General features: G+C 38.2%; 1 protein-coding gene across 1 annotated transcript in view; it reads left to right on the top strand.

Moving 5' to 3' along the window:
• LOC131431287 (angiotensin-converting enzyme) overlaps positions 1-13030 on the top strand; it is a 265227-nt gene that overhangs the window by 16885 nt on the left and 235312 nt on the right. Inside the window, exons 8-9 of the mRNA XM_058596902.1 lie at positions 11842-12085; positions 12167-12265. Of these exons, the coding sequence (XP_058452885.1) occupies positions 11842-12085; positions 12167-12265 (343 nt within the window). The remainder of the gene's footprint in view (positions 1-11841; positions 12086-12166; positions 12266-13030) is intronic.

Below are 13030 nucleotides of genomic sequence, written 5' to 3' on the forward strand. Positions count from 1 at the left end.
TAATAGAAATTTTTGGTTTCGTTTATATTTTTAAAATTTCATATTCAATATCTTTAAATAGTGTCCCTAAAAATTGTGGTTAGCAAAAACGATTCCGGAACCAAAAACTTGGGGGCGAATATATTGTAATTCGGTTTGCTTAACCATTAACTCATATAACTGAACATTCAAATACAAATTTAGGAAAATTTTTATTTTTTTTAACCGTTGTTTCAAGTAATGGTTTTCCTGCAATGGTCACTCATTGCCTGCAATTTCGGAACTGCAAGTCGAAACGTAATTTTTCGATACTGGTGCATCTTTTGATTTAAGAGGTCATTAGGGTAGTCCAAATTTGGATAGAAATCTGGAATCTACCCTTCTTGATTGAGTTGAAAAATTATTGCGCTCTACAGCAAAGTTGTAGAAAATTTTACTTTGGGTAACTTTGATGAAAAAACCACTTTCTTGGCTCTTCATTCGATCGAGTTACATCAAGTTTTCGGAGTAAAAGTAGGGTGACACTAAAAAAATAACTTATTTTATTCTTACTCTTTTGTGAGCAGTTTTACGAGAAAATTGTCTTCCAAATAGTTGTCTAGCTAATTAGTGCGCACAATTCTGCTTAGCTACATTTACTGAAAAACTAGTCAACCATCAAATATCAATATTCAACAGATGCCTGATCGATAAAAATGAACCATATTCGGTTTCTGATGGATCATACAATTAAGAAAGTTTGAAAAGAAATCTGAGAGGGTGTTATTTTTTTAACTCATTTAAATTAGTGTTCGAATTCTCTTACAAAAAATCGAAAAAGTTATGTAACTTTTTAACGCCGAAACGTAGCCACATATCACTTCCTGCAAAATGATGGTTTTAAATAAGCCTTATAAGTGTCACATATATCATTTTTTAGAAAAAAAGATAAACAAAAAGCTACAGTAGAAAACAGATTTTTCGCTCAACAATTTGAATTATTTTTAAGTAAAAAGATTGATTGGATTCATTTTGAAACCTTTATTACATTTTTTGCATCATTTATAATCAAGATGAAACATGAGGCAATGCCGGGTGGTAGTTTTTTGGCAACGCTACTGAGATCTCATATTTGCAGCTCAAATTTCTAAGTAATTGCAAATACGAATTATTTGTATTTGGTAATTGAACTCTTTCAATGCGGGCGATTTGCGATTGCGTTTGACTTTTGTATTTCGTGGGTTGCAGAGAAAGAGATGAACGATTCGGATTTGCGTTTATGTTCTTCGAACAAATCTTCTTCTTGAGTTGTTAATTAATTTTCGAGAAGTTGACGTTTGTTTGTCACGTATGCAAAAAGTTGGATGTGTTGAATTCGTGGATGTTCGTGAGTCGTATGGAAAAGATCAAAGTTTAGTGTAGATTCTCCACATTGAACTTTTCGTTCGTCAGTTACGTTTAGTACATTGAAAAACATGCGAGATGCACTTGGTAGCAGTACAGATTAGCTATTTACTGATTTCAGAAATAACATTCATGTGCATATCATTGTAGAAGTCGCGAGAACTGCAGATGAGTGCGTTTTACAGTGCAAAAGAACTGAGAGATCAGTTCAGGTTGGTATTTTATCATTCCCTTATAGCGCAATGGGAAACATAGAACGACAGTTTTAATCGACACAATGCAAATTTTTTTCTTCGTTTTTTTTGTGTTGCGACGAAAGCTGTGGAGCAAGTACAGCAGCGAAAAACAGTCATAGACTGAAATCAATCATCAAGAGAAACACATATTGGCGTTAACGAATAAGCGCAATGTTCACAATAGTGTTCTGCAGATAAAGTCGATATAATTACAATATCTATAGTAGATGTTTAAAGACATAATACTTTAAAACCACTTGTTTCCAATTCGGTTCCCTTTTAAAAATGAAGGAAAGAAAGAAAAGTAGAGGATTTTCTAGTTTTTTTTAACATGCACAACACAACTTTCCCATCTATGAAAATAAATAATTTGTTACCATAAGCGACAACGTTACCGTTTGTTTATTTTCACTCACGGTACACTCAAAATCGAAATGATGTCAACGCAATCTTTCTTATGCGCCGCCTAGTGGTGAGTGCTGTCATTTTTAAGGTACCGGAAGAACTCTACAATGAATCACAATTTTTTCAATTGTTCTTTAGCACCCTCATTTATTTATTTATTTATTTATTATTAGCTCCATCTGACTGACTGTCTACATGAAATAAAAACTTAAAACTATACACTAAACCAGTTAACTAAATACGTGACTTGATTCGTGAAATAATCTGGGAGGATGGTTCTCCAAACTCATGAAACTCCTCGACAGTCGTGAAGGTTCGAATCATTGCAGTTATTGGTTCGAAATACCCAAACGTAGTGCGATGAAAACGTGGCTCAAGTAAAGTACTACCAAATACAAATAATAATACCCCTAGGTCCCAAACAAATGGATCGTCAATGTTTGGTTCATCGACTGAACAAGTTAGCCTAGCCCTTTCTTCTATCCGGTTAAAACAAGTTAAAATTATTGAAAATGTTACTAACTGGCAACATTTGGTAATGTTGCTATGGCTATGTTAGTTTCATTATTCTCACATAAACAATCTCCCATGGTCAGAACAACGACAGATGTTTTGTTCTATGAACTTGTAGGTAAGTTGGCTAAAATTTTTCCAAAATTGTTTAAAAATATTTGGTTTAGGAACCAAGAATTCGTTGTTGTTTCAACCATAAGTTGCTCCATTTTTTAGGAATAGTCTGCTTAAGATGATATTTTTCGGCAGGCATCCTCATTAACGAGTCCAATCTTTAAATCGATTTCAACATAGCCAATTCAATTATCCGACTTCTCCGGTAGCGATCCATCCGTAGTGCTCTCCACGATTTTATTTTCCTCAACCTATTCGTTCTACTCATCTATTTTTTATTTAAGCTGCTTTCAGCGCAGATTCGCTGCAAAACTCGACGAGTTTCTTAGAACCGCAGCGTCGCACAGAAGTCTGGATAAGATCTCGATCGAAACTATGGACATGATCTGTATTATTTTCGTACTCTACTAACACTGTCATCGGTTCTACGCTATTCGGTGTGCGACTGAGATATTGTGGGCTTCGTCCAGTTGTTTTGCTAGAACATATCTAAAGGATCCCATTGTACGTTACGGCTGTTTCTTGTAAATGATTTGTGTACTTCTGCTCATACAAGAGCAGCTTGAAATATTTTCTACATATATTTAAATTCGTGATCGATTCGGGAAAGTAACCCAAAGCCTCGCTCAGGTTTTCAGGGACATCAAACAAAACACAAATCAAACCTGAACACACATTCAAAATATTTGAATAATAAACAGTGTCCACGGTAACAATAATCTTCAATTTCAAGAGTTACCAGTTATCTGTTTTTTTTTTTTCCAAAGTCCATTGTCACAGTGACAGTATCGCATATTGCAAAATGTGTCCGTCGGAGTACGCCGTATTATTATTTGTATTTGGTACTACTACGAAGAACTCTCGGAGGAATTCGAAAATTCAACATGGAGAGGAGCTCAGAGCTATCAACTTCACCATTCAATAACTTAGCCACAAAACTAGCTTGATGAATACGCCGACGCCGTTCTAATGTATCCATGCTCAACAATCTACAGGGAGGTTTAAGGGGTCTCGCCATGGTAGATTACGAAGTGCCGATCGGATGAACTTGCATTGTACATTTTCAATCCTTAAACTTCACGTCAATTGAAAGGGCAGCCAAACAACAGATGCGTTTTCTAGAATTGGACGGACGAGTGAACAGTATAATGCTTTTAGGCAGTACGGGTTAGTGAAATTCTTTGCAATTTACGAAATGAAACCCAATTGTCGATTAGCTTTTGCGAGTTTTTGATCAAGCAATACATTTAGATCACTGATCAGGTCAGCTCTTTAGAGGATCGCTTCATTAATATTGTACTCAAACATAATTGGCTTCTTGATACGGTGGAACTACACAACTATACATGTCGAAACACTAACAGTTAGTTTATTACGATGACAGCTATCGACAAAGAGGTCCAATGTAGACTGAAGACGGATGCAATCTTCGGTGGTACGAACGACAAAATACAGTTTCAGATCATCGGCATATACAATCCTACAACCAGGCTGAAGTAGTAGCATCACATCGTTGAAATACAAGATGAATAACAACGGGCATAGGTTGCTACCTTGTGGCACACCAGATGAATTTGTGAAATTCGAAGACGTTGTCGAGTCGAGCTTAACACGGAGGGTCCTATCCGTCAAGTAAAATTGCAGCCAATTGGTAAATCGTTCAGATACTCCAAGCTTGAATAGCTTGGCTATGAGAATGTCATGGTTGATCGAATCAAAAGCTGTTTTCAGATCAGTATATATAGTGCCGATCTGGGGTCCGAGTTCTAAATTTTCAAAACAAGTAGAGGTGAAACTTAAAAGATTCGTTGTCACTGAACGATTGGGCATAAATCCATGCTGATCTTTTGATATTTAATCGCTCGAGGAGTACACCACTTACGATAATTTCAAAATTTTTTGAAGCAACGGATAAGCTAGTAATTCCTCTGTAGTTTGCCACATTACGCTTATCTCCTTTTTTGTAAACGGGGACCATCAACGATTGCAAACTCATGTCCTATTATTTGTCTTTGAGCCCATAGCTTCCAATAGATTTGAAAATTTCACAGAATATTTTTGAAATGTTTCACCGACGACACGACCAGGCACTTCGAAGAAAAATTGGCAATGAAATTGTCCGTTAACGATTCACCGCCAGTTACCGCAAATATAGCGACCCCTTGATAATGATAAAAATAATCTTCTTGAGCAACACTGTTTATGTTGCTACGAACTTGTTACCAAGGAGGTCCAGAGTAAATAAACAAACAATTTAAAAACGCAAGATATGCGAAAGGTACACATTTTGTACAGATGTTGTTCAATATAGTAAAAAATATGGATCTGTTAGTGCTTCAAGCATGAAACCAGTTACTTCTACTATGAAATCCGAAGAAGGTATCAAATCTCTCCATTTTACTCCTCTCAAAGACAGGAGTTGCAGAACGTTTCGTAAAAAATCGAATTCATGATCGAGAAATAAAAACAATTTATCGATCGAGCGTTTTTTAATGTTCTAGCTATAATGATGTAGAATACGGATACAAAAATCAAACAAAAGATTGTAAAAGTAGGTAGTAGCTCACAGTCTTATGCAAGATCGCGACCAACATCACATTTCGTCGCTCTAGAATCAAATGATCTCCGTCGTAAAATTTGTTCCCGACAGTCTGGATAGAATTCTAGAATGTAAACAGCCCAGTCCGCGCCCTGATTCAAACATAGGTGCCCCCATTCTCGTTCGATAGAATGGCGCACCATTCGTAGATGATCCCCTTCGCATAAAGATGTGAGATAATGGTTCTTGATAGATACAAACAGGATTATTACGCTCGGCTGTATGCTCCAATTTCAGTAATCCAATTTCGGGAAGGTCCCGGTACGACGGTTATTCACGGTAGAACGTGTACGATTGCTATTTTTTCCGCATACGAATTTTCTTCGCTTTTCTCAGCGAGTGAGATAAAAACAACGGATTTATTTATACCGAAGTATTTGATCTGCAATGGAGGGTAAACAATCAGCATCCAACAAGAACATCTAGAGCAACGAGGATCTACACGGCAGTGCAACGGAGATAGACAACAATTTCAAGGTAGAAGTTTTTTCTTTTCCTTTTGATTGAGTACTGTGTAGTGTTGGTTTCATTTTTTATTTTAAAGTTTGATTAAAAATTTTAATGTGATGGATGAATCCATGGACGTAAATCCTAGCATGAATCCTATACCCCCACGAACGAAAAAATATCAGGAGAGCTCTTCTGGGCCTTGGATAGTCTTTTTTAGACGTATATCAAAGCCATTAAACATTTACCAAATTTCTAAAGGTTTGACATCACGATTCTCTTCAATCAAAGAGATCATAAAAGTAAATAACGATAAAATTCGTGTTGTGGTAAATAATTTGAAACACGCGAATGATATTGTCTCTTCGGAACATTTCAATAAAGAGTATAAAGTTTACATACCCTCCAAAGATGTCGAAATTGACGGTGTTGTTACCGAAGCGAGTCTTTCGGTAGATGATTTACTCAAGCATGGTGTTGGTCGTTTCAAGAACTCTATGCTTGAGGGTGTGAAAATACTGGAGTGCAAACAACTGTACTCAGTAGTTTATGAAGAGGAAAAAAAAGTTTATCGCCCATCAGACTCGTTTCGAGTGACATTTGCCGGATCTGCGTTGCCGTCCCATGTCTATGTCGATAAAATTCGCCTCCCTGTTCGGCTTTTTGTTCCAAATGTAATGAATTGTACGAACTGCAAAAAATTCGGACACACAGCTACTTACTGTAGCAATAAACCAAAATGTATTAAGTGTGAAGGACCTCATAAAGATAATGATTGCAACAAGGAAATTGAAAAATGTATTTATTGTGGGGAAAGTCCTCATGAGGATATTTCAGTATGCACTGCATTTAAAGTGCACAAAGACAAAATTAAGCTTTCTTTAAAAGCACGGTCTAAGCGCACATATGCAGAAATGCTTAAAACGGTCATTGATGTCCCCCCTTTGGAAACCGAAAACGGGTTTTCAAATCTAGAGGAAACAGAGGACTCTGACTCTGACGAAAATAGTGAAGGTAATTCGTTTATCACTACCCAAGGGTCAGTTAAGAGAAAGAAGTCTTCTTCCAAATTACCAAAAAAGACACCTAAAGTTTCATCTTCAAAAAAAGATCCCCGTGTTAAACAAAAAAAGTCAAAACCAAAGACTGTGCCTCCTGGTTTGTCAAATTCACAAACCAATCCAGGATCTAGTACAGAAAAAGATAATAATCCAGTGGGCTCCATTTCACAGCCACCAACAGGATTACTGAAGTTTTCGGAAATTGTTGAATGGATTTTCTCAGCATTCAATATATCTGAACCCTTAAAGACCCTCATAATGGCATTCCTTCCAATAGCTAGAACCTTTTTGAAGCAGTTATCAGCTCAATGGCCAATTGTCTCAGGTTTTGTATCTTTTGATGGATAATTTATCACCCGTCGCAAATGATACAATCACTGTCCTGCAGTGGAATTGTCGAAGCATGATGCCAAAACTTGATTCATTTAAAATATTATTGCATAGTCAAAAATGTGATGTATTTGCTTTATGCGAAACATGGCTTACTTCAAACATAGCTTTAAATTTCAATGATTTTAACATTATACGTCTCGATAGAGACTCTCCGTATGGTGGAGTGCTTTTGGGAATTAAGAAATGCTGTTCCTTTTATAGATTAAACATCCCTTCAACTTCTAGTATAGAAGTTGTTGCTTGCCAAATAAACATTAAAGGCAAAGATATTTGCATAGCTTCGGTTTATATTCCTCCAAAAGCACAAGTTGGACAGCGACAGCTTAATGAAATGGTTGAAGCCCTTCCTGCTCCACGATTGATTCTAGGGGATTTAAATTCGCACGGAATGATGTGGGGTTCCGTTTACAATGATAGCAGATCATCTTTAATACAAAACATTTGTGACAATTTTAGCATGACGGTATCAAATATGGGTAGCATGACACGGATCCCAAGACCTCCGGCACGCCCAAGTGCATTAGATCTATCTCTTTGCTCAACATCAATTCGACTAGATTGCACCTGGAAAATATTGCCTGATTTACACGGTAGCGATCATTTACCAATCATCATCTCAATTAGCTGTAACAAATGTATTGCTAATTCAGCTAGTATTCCATATAATTTGACAAAAAATATCGACTGGATTAAATACCAAAGTAGAATCTCTAGTATTTTGAATTCAATGGAAGAGCTCCCTCCACTTGAAGAATATGACTTCCTCATTTGTTCGATTCTGGAGGCAGCAGAACAATCCCAAACTAAACGCTTTCCTGGGCCAACGACTAACAGAAGGCCTCCCAACCCCTGGTGGGACAAAGAGTGCTCAGAGGCTAAACTCGCAAAACAAAATGCTTGCAAGACGTTTCTAAAACGGGGAGGAGGAACTCCTCAGAATTTTGAAAAACTTATGGTTTTAGAAACCAAGTACAAGAGCATACTTCGAGCCAAAAAATGTAGCTATTGGAGACATTTTGTCGAAGGTTTGTCAAGAGAAACCTCAATGAGCACTCTTTGGAATACGGCCAGACGAATGAGGAATCGTAACGTGGGCAATGAGAGTGATGAATACTCGAACCGATGGATATTTGACTTTGCTAGGAAAGTTTGCCCAGATTCTGTTCCTACGCAGAGCATTATACGGGAATCTCCTCGAAATAATGGTTTTATTAATAACCCATTTTCAATGATGGAATTTTCTATAGCACTCTTGTCTTGTAACAATAACGCCCCTGGGTTGGACAGAATTAAATTCAACTTGGTGAAGAATCTGCCCGACCTCGCAAAAAGACGTTTGTTGGAATTGTTCAACAAGTTTCTTGAGCAAAATATTGTTCCACCTGACTGGAGACAAGTGAAAGTTATCGCCATTCAAAAGCCGGGGAAACCAGCTTCCAAGCACAACTCATATAGACCCATTGCGATGTTGTCCTGCATCAGGAAATTGTTCGAGAAAATTATTCTACGACGTCTCGACACTTGGGTCGAGACGAACGGTTTGTTGTCAGATACTCAGTTTGGCTTCCGTAGAAATAAAGGGACGAATGATTGCCTTGCATTACTTTCGTCTGACATCCAAATTGCCTTCGCTCAAAAGCAACAAATGGCATCTGCATTTTTAGACATTAAAGGAGCATTTGATTCAGTTTCCATTGATGTTCTTTCCGACAAGCTCCACCAACATGGACTTCCAGCGGTTATAAATAATTATTTGCACAACCTTTTGTCAGAGAAGTGCATGTATTTTTCACATGGCGATTTGGCAACATTCAGAATTAGCTACATGGGTCTCCCGCAAGGCTCATGCCTCAGTCCGCTCCTCTATAATTTTTACGTGAATGACATTGACAGCTGTCTAGTAACCCCATGTACACTAAGACAATTGGCAGATGATGGCGTGGTTTCAGTTACTGGGCCCAAAGCTATTGATCTGCATAAACCATTGCAAGATACCTTAGATAACTTGTCCGTTTGGGCTGCTCATCTTGGTATCGAATTCTCTGCGGAGAAAACAGAGTTAGTCGTCTTTTCAAGAAAGCATGATCCCGCGCAGCTTCAGCTCCATATGATGGGAAGAATGATCCAACAGGTTTTAACTTTTAAATACCTCGGGGTGTGGTTCGATTCCAAATGCACGCGGGGAGGACACATTAGGTATCTGATAACGAAATGCCAACAAAGAGTAAATTTTCTTCGAACAATAACAGGATCTTGGTGGGGTTCTCATCCGCAAGATCTAATAAAATTGTATCAAACAACGATACTTTCAGTGATGGAATATGGATGCGTTTGTTTTCGTTCCGCTGCAAACTCTCATATTATCAAACTTGGGCGAATTCAGTACCGTTGTTTGCGAATTGCCTTAGGCTGCATGCATTCGACACATACAATGAGTCTTGAAGTTCTGGCGGGAGTTCTTCCATTAAAAGATCGATTTTGGGAGCTTTCATCACGTCTGCTAATAAGATGTGAGGTGCTGAATCCCATGGTAATTAATAATTTCGAACGACTAGTCGAGCTTCGATCTCAAACAAAATTTATGACAGTATATTTTAACCATATGTCACAGGAAATCAACCCTTCAAGATATATTCCTATCCGTGTCAGCATCCTAAGTGCCCCTGACTCAACTTTATTTTTCGATACATCCATGCAGCGTGAAGTGCGTGGAATCCCGGATCATCTACGCTCGACGGAAATCCCAAAAATATTTTCAAGTAAGTTCAGGCATATTGACTCTGAGAAAATGTTTTATACGGACGGATCGCGAATTGAAGAAGCGACAGGGTTTGGTATGTTCAACAATAATGTTTCGGCCTCATTTAGGCTTCAAGAACCTGCATCTGTTTATATAGCAGAGCTAGCAGCAGTTCATTATAGTTTGAGTGTAATCGTCACATTATCTCCAAACCATTATTTCCTCTTCACAGATAGTCTGAGTGCAATTGAAGCCATTCGCTCAAACGCTGCTGGCAAAAATGAACCGTTTTTCCTGGGCAAAATAAAACAGTGCCTGAACGACATATTGAACAATAATTATCTAATCACTATAGTCTGGGTCCCGGCTCATTGCTCCATTCCTGGCAATGAAAGAGCCGATATTTTAGCCAAACGTGGTGCTATTGAGGGTGAAATTTATGAGCGACCGATTGCTTTCAACGAATTCTATAGCTCGTCTCGCCAAAGAACACTTGCCAGCTAGCAAGCATCTTGGGATAGAGATGATCTGGGTCGGTGGATGCACTCAATTATTCCGAAAATATCGACAAAGGCATGGTTCAGGGGACTGGATGTGAGTAGGGATTTCATTCGTGTGATGTCCAGACTCATGTCCAATCACTACACGTTAGATGCACATCTCCTTCGAATTGGGCTCTCCGAGACTAATCATTGTGCTTGCGGAGAAGGTTATCGGGATATTGATCATGTCGTTTGGACATGCGTGGAGTATCGTGATGTCAGATCTCAACTAATAAATTCTTTGCGTACCCAAGGTAGACTATCCAATATCCCAGTTCGAGACATTCTTGCTTGTCGTGACCTTTCATACATGAAACTTATTTATCATTTCATAAAGAAAATTGTAGTTTCAATTTAATAAAGGCCCCTTTTAAGACTTAGTTCTGATCCCAGCTGCGTCCATGAGTTCAACCAATAGCTAAATTAGAATAAAAATTATGTAATGATACAAACAAACTCGAAACAGTTTATGAAATTATCATCAAAATGTCTGAAAATAACAGCTTATTTTATAATTTATAGAAGTTAATCGTTTGGTTCAAATAATATTTCCGAGTAGATTTCATAATTAATGACGAGTTACCTAAGATGATATTTAAGCTATAAGAGAATATGTTTTAATAAATTCAAAACGTTGTGACTATGTTAGAATTAAATTAGGATAAGAATATTATGTAAAAGTGATGCTACGGCGAAGAAAAACTTATGTAAGCTGCCTTAAGAAATAAACGTATTTATGGAAAAAAAAAAAATATTTTCTGCCGCCCGTTCACCTTGCGCTATGAACATCTAGTCAAATAACTTCTATATGTCTGCCTTTTCGGGGTGTTCTGGGCGAAGGTAAATGCTAAGCTGATCCTACTTTTTTCGGTTTACAGAAATCCATATTTCTTTTGGTTTACAGATATAACTTGTTTTTATTTTGTGGTTATTTATATAGTACGTTCCATTAAAAAAGAACATACGTAGCCATGGTTCTGGTAACTGTTATCTAAAATCAACAGTTTTCGACTTTTGTTGCCAGTTTCAATATATTTTCAAGCAACCTCGTTTTGACATTACCAGTTACTGAGGGGTAGTTAGATTTTCGATACAGTTTATATAGACGAGTGGCAGGTCGTGTCGTCGGTTTCACTATAAGAAAAGATAAAGAAAATAAAAGATTTTTCAAAAGCTTTAGACCCTACCCGCCTCTTAAATAACGGTTTTATAGCACTGAATTAGCCAAACCTAATTCAAGAGGAAACGACAAAATTAGAATGTCTGTTGGCTGTGATTTTCTTAGAATTGGGAATAATCGCAGCAACCTGTACGTCTGTACAAAAGAAAAAAAAACATTTGTAAAATTAAACTGATTCCTGAAAATTCATTTGATATTTTCAATTCAATTAAACAACCTAATATTTTTTTTCCTTTCTTTCCATCGAAGGATTTCATGAGGCCATTGGTGACGCCGTAACCCTGTCAGTGGCATCCCCGAAACACTTGCAGAAACTGGGTCTGGTCCAGAAAAACGTCGATGACACGGCACACGATATAAACTTCCTGTTTTCGCTGGCCCTGGAGAAGGTAGTATTTCTGCCCTTTGCACTGGCTCTAGAAGCCTGGCGGTATGACATTTTCGATAAACGGGTCCGAAAGGAGCAGTACAACTGCCACTGGTGGTTGCTTAGGTAAGCAAACTCGTAATTTTCGATAAGCGAGCCGGGGATTTATGTTTAATTGAGTTTTTCCGTTTTCATTCTGTTTTACAGGGAACAGTTTGGTGGTGTAAAACCTCCACTGTTGAGATCCGAGCTAGATTTTGATCCTGGTGCAAAGTATCATGTAGCGGCTAACATTCCGTACATCAAGTAAGTGAACTATTTTTTTACAGAGATTTTTAAAGAATTTGCCATATGGATGAATTTCAATAGATCAAAGAAGATCAAGCTATATTCGTACTAGGGGCCTCCCTCCAGAGGCCAAATCTGGTCGAACCGAAGAAGCAACGTAACCATAGATGGTAAATTTTCACATAATTACTAACTCAGCGAGTGCTGCGGTGCAGATAATGAGAAACACTTGGCGTTCAGTGAAAACCTGCTGCATGGTATTCCGTGCGGTCACAGATCACGTGACCGGTACAAGTAGTAGGTGAAATAAATTATTGCAAAGCCCAATATAATTACACGACTGACGAGCGTAGGCATGATTTCGAAAGCGTTTGAGTAACATTATGACGATGATGATAAAATTCAGCGCCGGGTAATTACGTCCAATCCATTACGGCGGCGTGGGGGGCGTCGATGTGTGCGCGCAACACAGATCGATGACACAAGCCTCATTTTCTCGAAGTTTCGCGACAAACTGCATGCGGTCATAAAAGCGTAAAATCGAAACACACGAAGGAAACATTTCGTCCAAGCTAAGCCTAACCGAGATTAACCCAGTTCGCTTGCGCCCCGTAGTTCACTTCCACCGTACTTTTGCTTATTTCGGGGCCGTCGGTTCGGTTGAAGCATGAAGGCCTCCGGTGTTGGTTGTTCGATCTGACGAAAGTGTAGCAAAGTTGCTCCACCGTACCGAGTCGCCGTGGTAACACCACGTAAGCCAGGTGTGTTGCAATGCAGCAATTT

The sequence above is a fragment of the Malaya genurostris genome, chromosome 2 (genome assembly GCF_030247185.1).
Source record: "Malaya genurostris strain Urasoe2022 chromosome 2, Malgen_1.1, whole genome shotgun sequence".
Taxonomy (NCBI): Eukaryota; Metazoa; Arthropoda; class Insecta; order Diptera; family Culicidae; genus Malaya; species Malaya genurostris.